The sequence below is a fragment of the Bidens hawaiensis genome, unplaced genomic scaffold (genome assembly GCF_021521415.1).
Source record: "Bidens hawaiensis isolate Kalapana, Puna unplaced genomic scaffold, B.hawaiensis_p1.1 tig00019071_1, whole genome shotgun sequence".
NCBI classification, from domain to species: domain Eukaryota; kingdom Viridiplantae; phylum Streptophyta; class Magnoliopsida; order Asterales; family Asteraceae; genus Bidens; species Bidens hawaiensis.
The window spans coordinates 1-20,621 of record NW_027492892.1 but is presented as its reverse complement, the minus strand read 5'-3'; the positions used below and the strand labels follow the sequence as shown (position 1 = coordinate 20,621).

Sequence of the window (20,621 nt, the reverse complement as noted above, 5' to 3'; positions counted from 1 at the left end):
TTTACCTGACGACTTTGACGTGATTGGGGCAATTAAATTTAAACTTTTTTTTAAAGGGAAATGAAATTAATTTTCAAGTCTGTTACTTCGTATGAAGTTCTATGCTGTGTTTAACAGAAAATTGATCCAACCTTGGAAAATGATATATATACTGATCGTGTGTGCTTAACTAGTGAAGTTATTAGGCTTAAAAGGCTTTAGAACAGTCATTGTATGTCGTGGTAATTTTTATGGTGCGTAAAAGTGTATGTGATACTAACTTAAACTACTCGAATTTACGTGGAAACTCCTTAAGAGTTTTGAATGTCTTCACACATATCTTTCCGAATGATAGGCAGAAAAGCGACTACCCAGTCATACACGAGCCCCTGAGTGATCTGATTCCCGTGAAGAAAGCATTTCAAGACACTGCAGTGATCCAGATTCGGGACTTGCAGTAGTTTAATACTCCGAAGTCAATAAGAATGTTTGGTTAAAAAAAAAAAAAAAAAAAAAAAAAAAAAAAAAAAAAACAGGTATATTTTTAGTACTTATGAGACATAGTAACAATCAAGACTTCTCATGTCTGGAGTAAGAAGGGAACGGGAAGCAGTCAACGAGTATATACAAGTTAATCAGACACTATGGGTCGAAGTCAATTCGGGGTGACTTGGGTATAGCCAAATACGCTTTGAGAATAGATAGAAGACACCATTATCTCTGAGATGTTGCCAACTTAAATTTTGAGCTTAACTGAACCTTAATCCGTATCACAGAAACGATGAAAACCATTTAAGTTATTTACATGCTTACAACCTGTTTCTCTATGTCATAATACAGCCAAACACGGATCTAAGTGACAGTCACATCGTTAGTATGATTCCTGTTAGGATCTTTTCTAAAACGTAGTGGTCCCTGACTAGACTGAAATTTGATCCCTTATTTCGTTAAAATTTTTCTAAAATTTTTTTTAGTTTTTGTAGTTATATTATTTTATTGTTGGTTACTGGGTCTTGATCATATTTGTTTAACTCTTTTTGGTAATTTTTAAGGTTAAATTCAAGATTATTCAAACTTAAAGGGCTGATTTTGAAAATTACGGGCGAAATTGTTGAATTCAGCGAAGTTGTGCTTAACTTCGCCTTGGCGAAGTTAAGCGTAACTTCGCCTGAACCAACTCTGCCCTATATAAGGGATTGTAAACAGTAAACTGTATTTTTTTTCTCGATTTACCAGCGAACTTGTTCGATTAATCAATTCATCCGGATCTTATTCTTCACTTTCGATTTCGATCTTGTGTTCCTTGTTTCTACTATACTAGTGGTATGTGTCGTCAATAACATCCTATCTTTCTCGTTATAGTTTTACCCGGTTCGAGACCTCGGGTCGTCGAACCTTAGAAACCAAGTTTTCCGACCTCACGTTACGTGTTCATGGACGACCTTTTCGTCCTAACACCATTGAAATATGTTGGACTTCATTGTTAGATCGTTAAATCGGTCCGATACATCGGATAAATCTTGTTTGAATCTGAACAGTCGCCGTTTCAGATTCAGGCGAAGTTAAGGTTTACGCGAAGTTATTCTCAACTTCGCCAGTGGCTTAAGTTCGCCTTCAGCGAAGTTATCCACAACTTCGCTTGAAGCTTAATTTCGCCTATGGCGAAGTTATCCATAACTTCGCCTTGAACATAACTTCGCCTATTTCAAATTTTTTATAAGTTTATAGACGAACTTACAGATGAAGCGAAGTTGTTCCCAACTTCGCCTCAACTTTAAATTCGCCTGTACATCACAACTTCGCATATGGTACACAGCGAACTTGTGAGATGATTATATGGTCTCTAACTTGATTTGTTTTGTGCAGATATGGCTGCTGTTGGAGGTACTGGAGGTGATGATGGTGATGAGCAACGACAATTCTTCCCAGCTCATAACCAATACATCACTTTGGATCCAGACGCACGAGGCGTTGAAGACTATAGGGAGATTATCACATTTCTCCAACGATCACGAGTTTTTCACGCGATCACTAATACACTACCCATATCTCTGCCCAACATTTAAGATTTCTGGCAGACGGTGTATTATGATTGCAGACCTGAGCCTCCAGTGATGCGAGCAACTGTCAATGGTCAAGACATACAGTTTTCCTCGGAAGACATACGGTTGGCTCTGCAGTTCGGTGATGAAACGAGAGACGACCCAACGGAATTCGTAGCTCCTTTCCGTGACGGAGCTTACTTAAGGATGGGTTATTCGGGTCCGCTGGGGGACTCGCAGAGGAGGAAAGGCTTTCTGCTGGATCAATGGCGCTTTTTGATGCATGTGTTGATAGTATGCATGTCCGGCAGAAAGGCAGGAACAGATGGGATGGGTGCGACGATGCAATCGGCTATGATTGCGCTGACTTACAACCGCAGATATTCGTTTAGTCAGCTAATCTTTTACGAGATTGATCGTCAGAGACGGGCGACGGCACGCGAGCGTTTTATTATGTATCCTCGGTTCCTACAAATGATTATCAATCATGTCGCTCCGTCTGTACCGCAAAGACGCCCTATCAGATACGTTGAGTGCGTAACAAAACGTATCTTTGCTCAGTGCAGAACGTCGAGCACTCGAAGCAACCCTGAGCGGCGTCCCAGGCATACTCCACTTTTCGGGTATCTCATTAACCCGGAGTATGTTCCTGCAGGAGGGGACGAGTTCAGGGATCCGCAACCACATCAGGCGGCAGCACCTCATGCTGTATCAGCTGCGCCTGTTGTATCTTCTGCTGCTGTGCCAGCTACTATATCTCAGGCTGTGTCCACTGCTGAAAACGTTGATCTAGATGCTGCTTTTAGTGGACATGGTTTGTTTGATATGGATGTCTCGGGTCCTCAGTTTTTGGATGTTACCAGAGCAGCTACTTCGGTAGCTGACTCTGATCTAGACGAGACGTTTGCTGAGGCAAGAAGGCTTATGGTGTCTCGTGAACGGACTACGGGAAAGAGGCCGAGAACTGTGGGGGAGGATGAGGATGAAGTGGATGAAGAGGAGGCAGTACAGATTGTGCTAAGACGCTCAAGAAGAGAACAGAGAGGGATAGGTTCGGGAGCTGGAGAATCTTCAAGACTAGTACGTTTTGCTCCACCTGCCCTATCTGGTATGTCTCTTATTTCTACTACTGCACAGGTTTCAGCGATCGAGACGTCGGCACCAACAATTGTGTCCCTACCACCTCAACCGCTTAATCCACCGGTGGTAGTTGCACGGTTTGTGGAGTCGACAATCACCTCTACTGCAGGGTTACCAAGTGTACCACCTGCGGTCACTTCTGCTGATGTTCCACCAACTCCATTGCCTACTTCAGATACCGAGAGGATTCTTTCGCTAGAGCGGATTGTTGCTGAACAGTCAAAGACTATTGACCGCCTAGTGGAATCCAATCGACTACAAGCTGCCCTCCTGGTAGAACATGGACGAATAATAGATGCCTTCAAGGATTACTTGGCATCTCAGGGGGAGAAGACGTGTAGGGGCGATGAGTTGAGAACGAAAAGACGAGAAGATCATGACGATGATCCCAATGCACCTTCAGGTGCAGGTGATGAGCTGCCAAGAACCTCTCAGGCTCTTGGAGCTTCCACAACTGAGGGGGAGTCTACAAATGCAGCTGGTGATGATGTTGTAGTTGTGGATGACGACGCTGATGTTGAAGACGTTATTGATGCGTTGAAGGAGTTGGATGAGGAGGAGGACGATGAGTTGATGGATGATGATGACGTGTTGCCTATGGATGAGATTGAGAGGATTGGAGAACAGATTAATGTGGAAGATGTGTTAGAAGAAGGTGAGATTGTAGATGAGTCAGTGGAACATGAGATTCCAGCTGTTGAGAGATCAGAATTGGGGGATGAGAGTGTGATAGAAGATACAGTATGGGAGGAGCAGCCGAACTGGAAAGAAGGCTGTGCTCAGTGGTTTGTTAAAACCAAGAAGCCTGCAGTGCCAACGATGTTCAGAAAGACTTATAATATAAAGGGCTATGCAGAGTCAAAGAAAGGAATCATATGCTGGTTGTACGACAAAGAGCTGAAACTATTTGTGATCAAACGGTACGACGGCATTCAGTACTTTAAGAGATTGTTGAGATCTCTGAATTCCTTACCAGAATGTGAGGTGAGAGATTTAGCGAGATTGGGGCTGATCAATAGAAGTAATGATGATATGGCAAGAATCATTGGGAAGATCGTCTGGAAAGAAGCCATTAAAGACAAAAAGTTTGAACTCCTAAAGCCTCAAAAAGGAAAGTTGATAGAAGACAAAGATCGTGGAATGAGGGCTGACGGCAAACCTTGGATGGTAATGAAGTATAAACCAGTCCGTCATTTGAAAGAAGTACCGATGAAAGTTATGCCCAAGAACGTCCTAAAAGATTTAAAATGGTGGTACGTGGATTGTGAGACAGCTGAGGCGGTAATGGAAGATGAGGATGAACAAGAAGTACTTCGGGTGTACGACCCGATGCATCTTGTTAATCTATCGAAGGATGATTTGAAAGTGCTCAACGAGAAGAAGATCTTCTACATTCCTGCTTGGAAGGATCAAGCTAGGAAATATCAAAGGGTAGTGTCGGTATGTGTGAGAGAAGGGGCGCACGCGTAGAGGTAAAGATTACAAGACTCAAGATTTGAAGATCAAGATATGAAGCTACTGCCAAGGGGGAGTCTGTTGGTACATGTATGTCAGTAGTTCATAGTCTAGCATTTGTAATCGAGTCTGTAATGTAATTATGTTTTGTTTATGTTTGTTTTGTAATGCGCGAAGTTGTCAACAAGTTCGCTATGGCGAACTTGTTGAATCAGCGAAGTTATGGACAACTTCGCCTGTGGCGAAGTTGTCGTGTTTATATACTGTTTCAGACGAAACAGTTTGAGGTTGTTCGTTTAGGGTTTTCGTTTCAGTTTTCAGTAACCGAGTTACGTGTAATAGTCTGTAACGGTGACCTCGGGTCACGTGTTTGTTATCAATATAACGTGGTTGGTTTATTGCTTGTGTGTTCGATCTCTATATTCTCTACACTCGTATCTACCTACGCAGGGATTCCGCACCTGCGTTGTTAGAGACATCCCGTGTACGATCCGTCCAGGAACCTACAAATTCAGTAATGTCACCTGAAGAAGGAATGAGCAAAGCCGGGAATACTCCCGCCCAAATGAGCCAGTCCGTACGATACGGGAGGATCTTTTGTACTGTACCTAACGAGGTATGGACAAAAGATCTGACCAAATATACGACAGCTCACTGACAACAGTATGACGAGCAGCACGCTCTTGTACTGTATGTCACTATTAGCCGCTGCCTACTCACCAACCTGTCGGAGGACGTGCATAGCCTGCAGTTGGTGGAACAGGAATAGTACACAGCCGGCCTGGTCACTATCAGCCGCTGCCTACCCACCAACTACCAGCATGGCATGTGCGTAGCCCACAGTTGGCAGAACAGGAACACTATTCAGCCGGCTGTACCTTCTTGGAAACCTACATTCGGCTATAAATACTCCAACACCTTGGAATGGTATCATCTTATCTTATATCTTATATCATATCTTATACCTGATATCTGCTCTAGTCATTCTCTTAATATACACTTATATTCAAGAGCAATCTAGTCTGATTCTCACGCCGGAGGGTGGTCACAAGGAGGTACCCCCCCCTTCTCAGTGACGAGCTCACGGTGTCTGTTTTGCAGGTTATCAGAAGAACCATCTTTGCCGGATCTAACCCATCGTGGGAAACATCTATTTAACCCCCAGATTATCCGTAATCTGCCTGGGGTAGAATAGTGTTTCTTCGTTCGTTTAAAAAAATCATTTTTGTGATATAAATAAAATTAATTTATGTACAAATATTATAGATTCAGACATACATGTAATATGTTTTTTCAAATACGTTATGTAATTATTTGTTTTACTTGTAATTTTATAATTTGAATAATCACGTGTGTGAGACGGGCTCTAAAACTAGTATACTTATATTGTACAAAGATATTAGTAAGTCTTAGATGCATGTTAAAAGTGGTTTCTAAGACAAGTTGCAAGAGGAAGTGTATGTTAGAAGTGGCTTTCTAAACGACAAGTTGCAAGGAAAGTGTATGGATGTTAACCGTTACTCTTTTAAGGTCAACATTACCCTAATTATGCGTATAATCTTGATAAACCTGTAGAGTCTGGTATGACACTTTGTCTAAGTTCTGCTGGCCAATGGTTAATTTTAGAAGTCTAGAAGATGAATGTTAAAAGTTGCTTCATAAATAACAGTTATATGTAGTGTTGTAGAATTAGCTAGGCACTAGTCAAACAGTTGAGTAGGGACTAATGATTAATTGAAATTATAAGGATTAACCGGATTGAGATTTATATGTAGTTTTTCAAATATGCATATTTGTACCAAATTTTATATATATAATTTTCAATTTTGGCCGAGGTTGACCAAATAGTGATTATCGACGTCTAGGCTCGATTTTTACACTCAATTTTACAACCATGAGTATCTGAATGTCAGCCATTTTTATTTTATTTTTTAATTCAATCAGAATAGTTCATTAAAAAAAAAGTTCGTTTACATAGAGGCAGAAGGCAAACTGACAACAAGCTACGCTGTTAGCCCAAATAACAAAATATAATTTACTAACACACCCTTATGATTAAATAAACTGAAAATAATAAAGAAAATATGTGATTGGTTGGAATGATTTCTTACATTTCTCACACTATGATCACTTCTCTCTTGAACTTAAGCATATATATATATATATATATATAGGGGTGGATCATGCGAGAAGTGATATTATAGCGAGAAGTCGATCTCAACCATTGATTATCTCTGATTTGTTCAATGCATTAATTCCTTTAATTACTCCTAAAACATTCTCCACGTTAATTATAATAGAAAGTTACAAATTTGTTACCTACATATAAAAAAATGTATATGTAGGTGAATTGTATTAAATTGATCACCTACACAAGTAACATAATAATCTACACATAGCTCATATTCAATTATACACATTATTAGTTCTTTTTATTTTTATCAAAATATAACTCGTATTTACCAACACAACTTATTTCTCCTACACCAATTTTGTTTCTTTTATTTTTCGTCAACACATAACTAATATTTACCTACACATATATCGTATTCACCTACACAGCGTGCTAGCTCATTTTGTTTTCACCTACATATAAATAATATTCATCTACACATAACTCGTATTTGCCTACACATAAAAGATGATTATAAAATAATTAAAATTATAAAAAAAATATGATGTGTTCCTACATTGTGAATATTTACAAGTTTAGGTTAATACTATTAATTGTATGTGATATCATAAACGAGGTTTGTTTGTGTAGATTAATATTTTGATATGTGTAGGTAAATACAAATGGGTATGCTATAACATGAAGTAAAAATTTGTATATGTAGGTTATTATTGTGATTTGTGTAGGTTAACACGAACTAGTTATGTGCACATATTTAAATATTGTGATCTGTGTGAGTGATAACATAAACTAGTATTTGTATGTGTAGGTTAATGTTATGATTTGTTTAGGTATTTGTTTTTATGATAGTTAATATATTTATATGTTTTATAGTATGAGTATGATGATTTTGTTTTATGAATTGTTTAAAGATTAAATCAAATTAAAAATAAAAATAAATGTATAATCATTTGTAACTTAACATTAATTAGTATTAATTACTAAAAGAAACTCCTAAACTTTTTACTAATATACTTCTATAATAAAATAATCTGAAATTAAAAAGAAAACTTATGATTGGCTAAAATCTCTTCTCGCACTTCTCACACTAAAAACATTTCTAAAATGAGCCAAATCCTCTCTCTCTATATACATATATAAACGAAACCCCTAAAATTCTATGTGTCGCGATTTGGTCGCTCCCCCTTTTATGGAAGCCACCAGATTGCTTGAATTTTAAATAGAGGCCTCTCATTGATTTAACCCAAATTCATGTGTATGAATCTTACCAAAACCAGATAGCTCTTAAATGGGTTATAACATCTCATTAAATTAAAAATTTATGAAAATCCTATAAAATAAGGATATACTAAAATTTAATATCTAATTTAAAAAAGAAAAAGACATTATTTATAATTAATAAACAATTTTATAGTAAAAAACATAAGCGGGTCATAGTCACCAAATCCAGATAGCTTTTAAACGGGTTATAACATATCATTTATTTATAAAACTCTTTCATCATCAAACCCTAAGTATATTATTAACTTTATTACAATAAAGAAAATTAAAATCCAAAAAATAAATATTAAAAAACAAAAAATGTAAAACAACCATTCTCTCAAGCCATCAAATTGCTTTATTTGTAAATGAAGGTTTCTCACGCATTTAACCTGAATTCACGGGTAAATGTCTCACCAAACCCATATAGCTCTTAAATGGGTTATAAATCTCATTATATTAAAAATTAATCTCATAAAATATTTGATATGAAAATCCTATAAAATAGGGATATACTAAAAATTAATATCATATTTTATTTAAAAATATATATATTATTTATAATTAAGAAAAAAAATTTATAATAACAAAATAAACGGGTAATGGGTATCACCAAACCTAGATAGCTTTTAAACCGGATTATAACATATCATTTATTTGTAAAACCATTTTATATCAAACATCAAGTATATTAATTATTAACTTTCCTACAATAAATAAAATTAAAATCCAAATATACATATATAAATATTAATAACAAATAATGTAAAACAACTTTCGTAATACGAAGGATAAAATTTAGTATATATATATATAGCATTATATTCTGTTGTATTAATTTCTTTACCTATAGATGATCTTAAATATATAAATGAAATCATTTAAAGTTTATTACAAAAATATCTTGAAAACTATAAAACAATCATGTGGATATAAATTATAACTCTTTCTTTTTGTTGTGGGCCGCTAGGGAGAATTATAGACATGAAAGCACTTTTTATTTGGATTTATTATTGATATATGTTATTTTTGGTACCGCATTATTGGCTCATCCATAAGCTAAAGGCTGTTTAAGTTGTGAGTTGTGACCCAACCACATGTGCTTACATATATTGACAATTGATTTTACGAGCCACTTGTAACAATACGGTACGCATGCCGATTGTGGTCTCTATGTTATACGTGTTCATCGCATCCACATTGTGTGGGTTTGGTGTTCTGTAATCTCCTTTCAAGAACCATTGAGTTTGTTAGGTCGATTTAATCCTTATCAAATATCGAGTTAGAAAGTAACCTACACCAACTCAAGTTGATAGGTTGAAATTGTTTAAACTTGTAATTACTAAGCTTTAAATAAGTGATTTAATAATAAAATAGCTTTCATTAGAGGTTAATTATAGTTTAAGTTTGGTTCATATATTTAAACCAATAAATGTTAATATTTTAAAAAATAATAATAAAGTATGCTTCTTGCTTAGCTTATAGAGATCGTCTGATCCACGAAATATGAAGTGTTTTGACTTAATTAGGATTTTAACAATTCTTGTAAATGTTTTAATAATGTTACACGTCTCTTTTGAGATAATATTACTATTTTTAATTTATTTTTTTTAATTGCAACGAGTCATGATGTGAGTTACTTAATATCAATCGAATTTGTGAGTACAACAAGGTCATAGGATATACTCTAAATATTGAGGTTGTTAAATATTAATAAGTCATTAAAAGCATGACTCTTCTATCATGTCTTCAACTAAATATGATCAAATACAAACTACATATGAATAGATACAACAATAAATAAGAATAGGCTCATTTGACAATGATGATCCCATGAAATACTAATCGTTACAAGGTTTTAGGTTTGTAATCAAATACTTCTCACTTACAAAATTGAACAGAAATATCAAAAACTCCCTATATTTATAACAATTTTAAAAGTTTACCGACTTCAAGTTTTTAAACTCCGCACGCTATTTATATAAATTTTAAGCTTATATAATGTAATCACTACACTTAGAAGAGTTATATGTATTTTGAAACTTAGTTACTATTATATTAGATATACCCTATTATAAACTTGTAAAATTAGACTAATATTTTTGGCCTATTACAAATCTTTTATAATTAGTTTTAAAACAAAATGTGTAAATACGGTATAATACTGATTTTTTATTTAATTAAATAGATCGAAATTTCATCTCCACGAGTCGAATTTTTTTGAATTTATTTTGATATTTATGTTCCATCTTACGCGCCTTCATGTTTTTGGTGTTAAAAACCTTTTATGTGTGCTTCATCTTATTTTCTTCCTCCTATGTTTAACTAAAAAATGTTACTTGAAATTAAGTTATATTCAAATCATATATTTTAAAGCAACACATACCATCGTTGGTATCTTTTCCAATTATCAAATTAAAATACAAATATATATAGATAGTAACTTATGGACAATGTATTAAATTAGTATAGTTAAAAAGAACGAGAAAACGTCTTCAAAATGCCTACAAAATTTTCACAAACTAATTCATTTGTTTAAAGAACATTTTTTTTTAAATAATTAATCTATTTAACTTGTGATTGTTTCGATAATTTTATATTACTTCTTGAACTAGTAATACACTTGCTTTCTATGGGCTTCTTTAGGTTACATTGATAATTATAATTGACTAAACCAGTTAAACGAGTCAATTATAAGCCTTTATTGTTATTATTATTATTAGATCAAATGTCGTTAAATTGCATATTTAATTAAAAATGGTATATTGTCAGCGATGTTTATTGTCACTCAGTTACTGATTTTAATTGTTATGTTTGTTTTTCAAATAAGTGCTTCGTTTATTGATTTTGAAATTAAAATATATAGTTACTTTAATTTGTAGGACTCAAGGTTACAGATTTAATCGGTAAACATATACCGATATGAGGTTTTAAGCTACTAATGTAGAAAAAAAAATTGTAAGTTTACAGAATTTATAAGAGTTGTAGTTTGATAAAAATACCGGTGAGTGTAAAGTAGATACCATAATAGTTTGTGTGATGTTGTCACACCCCGGCTCAGGGCCTGGGCGTGTGACTCGTAAGTTGGTACCTGTTTTGTAAATACATCAGAGATTAAAGGTTGTAAAGCGGAAGACTTTTAATAAAATATTATTATATTCAAATCATGGGGTTTGAAACACCCGTTAAGTTATACAAAAGTGTTTGGATATTAAAACCATGATTTACATTATTTTAATATTAAAACATCCTTTGAGCCATCAGATCGTCTAACGGCTATCCTCTGTCTCCAAACACCTATTCTTCATTACCTGTAAAACAGTAAAAAAAAATACGTCAGCAACACATGCTGGTGAACACGCTGACACAAAACATTTAAGTTACTTAGTTATCCCCTCGAGTATCTTGTGACCCGGTCCATCGTGGCTTAGGAAACAACCAAGTTAAATATACTATTATAAACCTCCAGTTATACTTGAAACCTCTCAGCGATACCGTAGCATCGAGGTCTTGGCAACAATTCAATATACACGAGATAATCCCCTCTCGCACATTACTTGGGTCCGGCCCAACGTGGCGGTGGCATTAGCAAGTGTGGTGCGGTGTGCCCACCGTCTGCCCACATATGTAAGGATCCAGACAAACGTATACAATAGCCTGAGGGCCAGTATTACTTTTGTTTATAAAGTTTTAGGGATATAAACCTATGCAAACATTCAAGACTTCGTTTTATAAAAAGTTGGACGTATTCACCTTTCTTCTTGGTTGGTGTTTCTCACCAATTTTTCTCGTTACCTCAGACCTATAGTACGAGAATAACATTTTATAAGTACTAGATCAACGATCTAGCTTCAGACCTTTAGTCTGATTGCATAACCTTTACCTTGACATTTTATCTCTTTATAAATATAAGGACCTCTAGTCCTTTCTTTTTAATTATTTATAAACCTTTGTTTCTTCTTCGTGAAGAAAACATATATTTCAAATTCTTAAGAAATATAAAATCTTTATATAAAATAAAGAAGTATTATTTTATCTATAATCTCGACTTTATAAAATCTTATTTCCACTTTATAAAATCAAGGTACATGATATATCCCCGACTAGGGTCTAAGCCATTTATATTATAATAATCGGGCAGAACCCCTACCTTGAATGGCTTATTTATAGAAATGTCTGTGCTTTACTTGAACAACACTTCTACTTGAAGGTAAGTCGAGAGGGTATTTAAGTAGGGTTATGGCATGCTTTTCGAAGTAAGGCTTGTCAGGATATCGCCATCTCGGGTCATGGCACGTAAATCGAGACAATGTGTAATTGGAAGTGTGAGTTGAATGGTGAGGACCACCCCCCATGGCCGGCCTATTTATAAAAATTTTTGTGCAGCTTCGCGTATCGCGAAGCTGCACTAGCTTCGCTGAGTCGCCGCGTAGGCTTGCCACGTGTCACCACGTGTCGTTCCTACCTCGCCACGTATACTGCATCTTCGCGTATCGCGAAGATGCACAACTTGGATTCTTCGCGTATCGCGAAAATGCAAAATTTTGAATCTGTTCATTTTTAGTTCCTGGTCTTTTGGTAACTTGTCATATCTTGATCTTATCATCATCCAAAAAAACAGAGGCAGCTCTTAAGCGGCTCGCGGCGATGCGAGCGTGCGAAGTGCGCCATCATAGCGCCCATCGCCCGAGCCCGTACGCGTCGGGTGCTTCGCACCCTCCGCTAGGACTGGAGAGTGGTTGGCCACTTAAGAACATTTCCATGGAGCTGCCTCTGTTTTTTTGCACTAGCTTCGCTGAGTCGCCGCGTAGGCTTGCCACGTGTCACCACGTGTCGTTCCAACCTCGCCACGTATACTGCATCTTCGCGTATCGCGAAGATGCACAACTTGGATTCTTCGCGTATCGCGAAAATGCAAAATTTTGAATCTGTTCATTTTTAGTTCCTGGTCTTTTGGTAACTTGTCATATCTTGATCTTATCATCATCCAAAAAAACAGAGGCAGCTCTTAAGCGGCTCGCGGCGATGCGAGCGTGCGAAGTGCGCCATCATAGCGCCCATCGCCCGAGCCCGTACGCGTCGGGTGCTTCACACCCTCCGCTAGGACTGGAGAGTGGTTGGCCACTTAAGAACATTTCCATGGAATGTTCTCTCCTTATAAAGTGCTTTATTTTTCTTTTTTTCTCCGATGTGGGATGGAGTCTCCTTACTCCATTCCTTAACATAAACTACTTCCATTATTTGTCTTATTTTTCTCTTTACATTTGCCATGAGTATTTTTAGTCTTTAAGTTTTATTAATTTGTCAAATTTGAACCAAAATTTTTGTGATGTTACAAATGTATTGAGTGATGTAGTCTTTTGGCCTTTACGAGGTGCCTGCTCACAAGATCTTGGTGTTGGTGTTTAAGATACACGTCTAAAAGGCACATGGATGTTGTGGCCACTAGATTCTTAGGTCATGTGTTTCTTAACGTTTTAATTAGAAGTGCAGACAAGCCAAGCTGCTCTTTAACTGCTTATTATGAGTTCAACAAAAGGTTAAATCAAGCTCGTGCCTTATGCTAGTTTTCTTTTAATAGACAAGTCTAGGTTTATTTAATGTATTAATATCATATTTATATAATAATTAATATTGGATATAAAATTACAATAAATAATATATAATATGTAGTATAAACAAAAATCAAGATAAGAAAAAACAGGTATATAGCCAATTGCAACTGGTCTTCTATTTCAATGACATAGAGTTGACCCGAATCAAGGAGGTTTTTCCCATATTGGTGATTTGACGAGTAGTGTTTCTGAGTCAGGTCTGAAGCGTCATAATCAGTATGACTAGTTAACGTCTCATCTCAGGGGTGGTTCATATTAAGAGTAGTTCCAAACACCACCGAAAAAAGGTTAAATAACTAATTCGACAGGTCCACCCAACAGAGCTGGCTGGGACATAGGGCGACGTGGGCGACCGGCTGGGGCACTTGATTTTCGGGGGCACAAATTATATATATATATATTAAAAAAATATGTATGTTTAATATTTTACTCTAATTATACAATAACTAGTTTAGTCTAATGATAAAGGGGTATGACCCCCAACCAAAAAGTCTCACTTGAGAGTTGAGACATTTTAAGCTTATTTTTATACAAAAAGCTTTTTACACAACCTATATTATAACTAAGTAATCCCTATTTAAACATTTAATTATTTAAATCAAACAAAAAACCATTTACATAATGCCTAATTTTTTATTTATTTATATTATTTTGTTAGTCGTTAGAGTCTATAATTTTTTAATTTTGACTCGATCAAGACATATAAATTCTTGTAGACGGCCTACCTGCCAATAAAGTCGATAAGGTTATGCCTAATTTATTCAATAGCTTATCATCCTAATTGTTAAATTTTTAGATGATATAATCTATATATATTTTTAAATTTAAAAAGATAAAAAAAAAAAAAAAAAGACGATTGGCCTTATTTCGAGGCGATTCTGGATGCCCGAGTATCCAACATATAATAATAACTTTTGATTAAGGAAAAAACTAAACAATAGTGAATAGTCCATAGTCATACCATACCATACCAGTATCATCAATTCACACTTCCTCGTGATCTACTCCCACCGCCAAACCCTTGCCAATGACTACGTACGGCACCATCCCCACCTCCACCTCCACCGGCGCCGGCTCCAATCTCGAATTCCTCTCTCGCGCCAAATCCCGCATCAAAACCGGCCTCGGCACTCGCCGCCCATGGAAAGAGATGTTCAATTTCCGCTCACTCAACTTCCCACACGGCCTCTCGGAAGCCTTTCCGAGAGTCAAAACCAATTTAGGTTACTTCCGTATGAACTACGCGATTATTATGCTAATTATTCTGTTTCTGAGTTTGTTATGGCACCCGATCTCGTTGATTGTGTTTGTGGTGTTGATGGCCGCGTGGTTGTTTTTGTACTTCCTTCGGGATGAGCCGCTGGTGGTTGTGGGCCGTGTGGTTGATGACCGTGTGGTGTTGGTTGTGTTGTCTGTGTTGACGCTTGTGTTGCTGTTGTTGACTGGTGCTATGGTGAATATATTGGTGGCGGTGCTGGTTGGGGTTGTGGTGGTATTGGTTCATGCTGTTGTTAGACGGACGGATGATTTGTTTTTGGATGAGGATGGTGCTGAAGCCGGAGGGTATTTGGTTGTGTCTTCGTCGTAGAAGGTAATTGGTGAATGGCGATCTGTGTTGGTTTGTTAGTTTGTGGTTTTGTTGATCGGTTGTGTTGATTCGGTTTGTGATCGTAGGCGTTTGTTTAAATTTTTAAGCATGGATTATATTTGTAGTTATGCACCAATTGCTGATTTATGTTTGTTAATATCCAGTTTTACTCATCAGTTGTGTTTGTGTTTGAAATCACGGTTATGCAATGAATAAAGTGATTATTGTTTGAATGTTCATTATCTGCATAAACCTATTTTATTATTCACCAACACTTTGTGCAGCGGTTTCTTCACTCGGAATGAATTACAAAAACACTAAACTAATCATGTCCTGCACAAGGACAAAGGCATACAAGATGATGATGAGCCATAAAGGTTGGTCACTTTGGGCATGTAGGTTTGTGCAGCATCACCTTCGGTCTTCATGTGCCGTCCGTCTGGTGATCTTTTCTCTTTGGCGAAAAGAGGGCCGTGTTGAGTCTAGAGAAACTTTGCTGCTCAACTCGTTCATTAGTGAATCTCGCATTGGACTCTGTTGGTGATCCATATAGATTCTGCCACTTCGGTTCCCGACATCACTACTTGAATCCATTATCATGTCCCCTTCCAGTATGCGCAGCACCTTACAAACAATTTTATTGTTAAATACTTGTCATCTTCCTTGAAAATGAACAAATTTTGAATTTACGAGTAAAGTTTGCCCATGGGCACCATGACATAGTTAAGGGTGGCTGAAAACTCGAACCTTTATGACATGTAATAGTAGTATTCGGGTATGAGATTAACGGACTGCTTTTAAAATTTTTTGAATGTATGTATTAAGTGATACCTGCCCATTACTCAAAACCAATCTCATTTTTACCAACAGAGTTGCACACTGAAAACGGTTAACCAAACCAAAACTTACAACCCAACCCAACCCAAACTGAAGCAAAATAATAAAAATCGGTTTAGAACCAATAACTGGAGATTTGGGACTGGTTTACAACTCTCTCAGTTGAAACAAGTTCCAAACAGGTTTAAACCAAACCAGAGCCAGCCAAAACTGGTTTCAACCCGATCGTAAACCAATTGACTTTTCATTGACTAAACCGAACCCGTGTAGTGTTTGGAGCCGGTTTGGGCATCTCTATTTACCTAGGGGTGTTAAAAAAATCTGAACCAGAATCCATATCCGAATTTTCAGATAAATATTCATAAATTTCGGATAATTTTCTAGATACTTTGGATATCAGAAATATTTTTAAATAGTTTATTTTTCAAAATTTGGATATCTGTTTGGATTTCAATTTCAGATACCCAAAATTTTGAACACAAATTCAGATCGTGATCAACTATCCAAAACTTCATATATCGAACACCTCTATATTTACGAATGTCAAAACCAATATATTTATAGAATATATAATTGTAAACAAATAATTAACAATATTTTAAAGCTGTGTAATTATAAAAACATAGAACAGATATAAGGATGGTTGAGTATTTGATGTTTGAAAAAAAACCGGGGGGGGGGGGGGGGGTTTCTTAAAGGTGACTTTAAGATTGAATTTTGAGCAATGGTAATCCCACTCATATAAGATTTTAAGCGAGCATACCAACGAAACTAACACGTAATGGGTAACGGTATAAAACGGGTATTTTGTTTTACAAACGGATTTGGAACTACGTTTGCTAATATCCAGCCCATACTATGCCAAATTGGCATGGGGAGTTGGGTCAAAGGTGGTAGATCAGAAATTCTGGATAAAGAAGGCTATAAAAATACAGATAAGAGCAGCTTTTGTTCTGACTACCAGTTTTCACATGAGTTAGCTTTTCCTTGCCATTTTATTTGTAAAGTGCTTTTAGGGGGTGTTTAAAGAACTTTACAGAAAAGTGAAAATAGTGATTTGAAATACACCTCAGAAAGGAGAAACCAAAGGTCAGATGCTCTTATATTGTTTCTATGATTAAATTGCACTAGTTATTTCACATTCTCCGAAATTGTGAAATATATGAATCAAAAGATGTGAGTAATATGATTAATGACTCGAGTTATTAAAAACCGATGCAATAGTACCTGTGACATGTGAGGGCGCCGCTGTGGATCTCTCTTGATGCATAGAGAAGCAGCTTGTAACATGCAATAAACCTCTTGTTCTGAGAAAGAGTTCCCTAACCTTGGGTCGATTAACTCATCAATGGCATCTTCTTCCAACAATGGGCGTGCCTGTTCACGTATTAAAGAACACAAAATCAAAAAACTAAACAATTGTCTTAATGTTCTAACCCATCATGTTTGCGTAAAACTTACCCATTCTGTGAGGCATTGTTGGCCTTTAGGTCTGTTAAGATCCACTGCCTTTCGCCCTGTAACAAGCTCCACCAGTACAACTCCAAAGGAATACACATCGGCTTTCTCAGTGATCTGGCCACTTTGTGCATACTCGGGTGCCAAGTATCTAATGAAATCATACACACATTATTATTATTATAACCACCACTGTTCACAAGCCAGAACATACAAATTCTAATTAAAGACTAACCCAAATGTCCCTATAACTCTTGTTTCTTCTCCGGTGTCACCATCAGGCTGCCACCTCGCTAGACCAAAATCTCCAACCTTATAAAGAAAACCAAGGTTTTTGAGTTTTTAACTCTTAAAAGTCCGTATTTCAGTTTTTGAAAGCTGAGCAATTGGGGTTATGTTTCACAGTAAAAGATGAATATACCAGAGGTTCAAAGTCATGGGTAATTAGGATGTTGTTTGGCCGCATGTCACGATGCACAATGCAACCGACTCTGCATTCTTCATGAAGATAGCGTAAGCCGCGAGCCGCTCCTGCTGCAATCTTTTGTCGTGCGGCCCATTCTAACGGATCTCGATGACGTCCTGCAAATAACATAACGATTAGTGTTACATTAAAAATCTTAAACACAACTTTGTAGTTTAGAAATTAAATTACTATAAAGATGAGAATCGAGTGATCCGTTGCATATATACTCATAAACAAGCAACCGCCTTCCATCTTCGATACAAAATCCAATCAACATAACAACATTCCGATGCTGAGCACAGCTCAAAACTTCAACTTCTGAGCAGAATTCTTGATCCCCTTGAGAACTTGCTAACTTATGTTGTTTAACAGCAACTGCTTGACCATCTGGAAGCATCCCTCTATGTACCGACCCAAACCCACCTTCAGCCAAGAAGTTAGCTTGAGAGAAGCCTCCAGTGGCAAGCTCCAGCTCAGCATAACTGAACCACCTTGGCGGTTTTCCAAATATCGGTGCCTTATGCTGACATATTGTGCACAAAGGAGGCGGGCCCGAAGGTATGCTTCTAGAGAAAGATATGGCGTCTCTAACATTACCGTTAAATTCCACATCACTTCTATGGCTTCCATGTTCGCTATCTCTATCAAGCCTAGATAACCTCCTGAACATGTCTTGAGATCTAGAAGTTTCTTGAGAGTTATATCTTTGTGAACTTTCTTCCTTGTTTTGAAAGGATTGACAGCCGGATGTGATCATATCTACCATCCATGGTTGAAACCTTAAGCTAGATGAAGTTGAGGATAAATGATCACTTTCAGAGTCGGAACTCGACTCGTGTATATCTTGGCATTCTTTTCCAGCTGATAATGATTTATCCTTCTTTAACAAACTGTTTGTTACCGGGAGAAAAAACGGTGAAGTACCCGGATCAGAACTTGACACTGATGAGGTTCCGGCTTCAGTTGCAGTGAATACTTCCGGGCTACTTGTCGGAGTAACGACGGGCCCACGGATGGAATCAAGAGATGAGTTTTTGTTTTTTGTTTGTTTTTCAGATGATTGCTTTGTTGAAGGTAACAGGCACTCAGCTTCGGGTTTCGTCTTAGGCGATCCAACTAAATTTAATCGTAGAACTTTCGGCTGTGATTTTTTCATCACCACAATGTTGCATTGTAAGTCTTCCATACATCTCTTTTGTTCATGTTTAAGCTTCCTGCAAAAAGGTTAAATTTTACTTAAAATAAAAAGGTGAACTCCAAGATAAAAAAAATTAAAACTTTCTGTTTACATACTTGTCCAATACAACCCAGCTAGCTTGAATCTTCTTAGCCTCTGCAGCCACTGCTCCACATGGAGATCCAGAAACAATTTTGATCTTCACATTTATCTGCAACATAATCAGCACAATGAGGATTTCATTTATTAACCAAAAAGATAACTAAACATAAAAAAAAAAGTAACCCTTTAACAAACAAACCTTATTAGGATCATAAACATCATGAAGTTGAAGAATCATTTGTGAACAAGAATCAGTAAGATCAACTTTTTGGTCTAAACTTGTTCCTACATGAGATTTCCTGTGACCACTAGCACAGTCACCAGTAAATCTTGGAAATCCCCATAATTTTCTACCTGCATTGGAACCAAAAAGAAAAAAAAACACATTGCTTAATTAACCAAAACCATAAAGTAAAACAAAATATGTTAAATTTCATGATGAGTTGAAAACTGTACCAGAACTCTGTACAGGTAATACCACAAGCAATGTGATACAGTGCCCTGGTTGTACTACATGAGTCAAAGCCCAAACTAAAGCAGTCTTGGGAATCTCCTTAGATGCTTTCACAGCAACAACTATTTTCTCAGCAGCATCTGAACCCTTTTCCACCTTCACCATATTCTCTTCTCTACTCATTGAGCCCATGAATGATACCACTCCAAAAGATCCCTAGTATTATTATTGTGGGAGTCAATTGGCTCCCACCACAAGGTTTTGATTCTTCATAGAAATTGCAAGCTGGCTGGTAACAAAAAGCTGAATTGAATACCTCCAAATTTAGGGAAAAGACTCTTTTGACTGGTGAAATTTATATTATAACCAGTAAAGTGTTTCTAAAAATGTAGAACACTTGTAAAGGAATCCAAACGGAAAGTGAGTTCGTATTCGCCTTATTTAGTAAGGATATTTCTATCTGCAAAGCTCTAAGCAAATAACTCCAAAAGTAAGATCTCTGAAACTTCAAACACAAATTTGAAGCAGATGCCTCCAAATCAACGGATCTGTTCAAGACAAATTTATGACAAATTGACTGTTAGGATATGAATCAAAGGTGAAATCACAAATCTAATGACAGTTAAGTTATCAATTATAATATATTAATAATAATAAGAGCATAGAAACACTGTGTCAGTTAAATCAATCAAATGACATGACGTACACAGTTTGTTTGACTCTGTCACTGTAGCATTCATTTTAAATACCGGTAGTAACGAAAAAAATCAGTACCGTACCTTATACATTGTATAGCTTTATTTTCGGTTACGGTACAGATCTCATCACTACTGGATTAAACGCAGATATGACGTGAATCCTCTAATATTATATCCACCGTAGATTACAATTACAACTTCATAGATATACGGATT

General features: G+C 36.5%; 1 protein-coding gene and 1 pseudogene across 1 annotated transcript; one reads left to right on the top strand and one right to left on the bottom strand.

The window, feature by feature from the left end:
* Window positions 1–14,652: 14,652 nt before the first annotated feature.
* On the top strand, window positions 14,653–15,284 carry LOC143557557 (PRA1 family protein F3 pseudogene; annotated as a pseudogene).
* A 309-nt stretch (window positions 15,285–15,593) lies between these two features.
* On the bottom strand, window positions 15,594–20,222 carry LOC143557588 (inactive protein kinase SELMODRAFT_444075-like). The gene is made up of 9 exons (XM_077046626.1): window positions 19,710–20,222; window positions 19,453–19,607; window positions 19,268–19,362; window positions 18,164–19,188; window positions 17,930–18,090; window positions 17,744–17,820; window positions 17,512–17,659; window positions 17,278–17,427; window positions 15,594–15,837 (listed from the first exon to the last, which is right to left on the bottom strand). Exons 1-9 carry the CDS (start codon window positions 19,897–19,899, stop codon window positions 15,625–15,627), a joined length of 2,214 nt encoding a protein of 737 aa, XP_076902741.1. The 5' UTR covers window positions 19,900–20,222; the 3' UTR covers window positions 15,594–15,624.
* Between the last annotated feature and the right edge of the window lie 399 nt (window positions 20,223–20,621).

Bases quoted from the DNA above. Each gene is read 5' to 3' on its own strand.
- LOC143557588 (XM_077046626.1), bottom strand. From the start codon at position 19,899: ATGGGCTCAATGAGTAGAGAAGAGAATATGGTGAAGGTGGAAAAGGGT. The intron at 19,189-19,267 runs GTATGTAAACAG...ACCTTTTTGCAG, and splicing joins AGCTGGGTTGTATTGGACAA to GAAGCTTAAACATGAACAAA. The intron at 18,091-18,163 runs GTAATTTAATTT...TGTTATTTGCAG, and splicing joins ACTCGATTCTCATCTTTATA to GACGTCATCGAGATCCGTTA.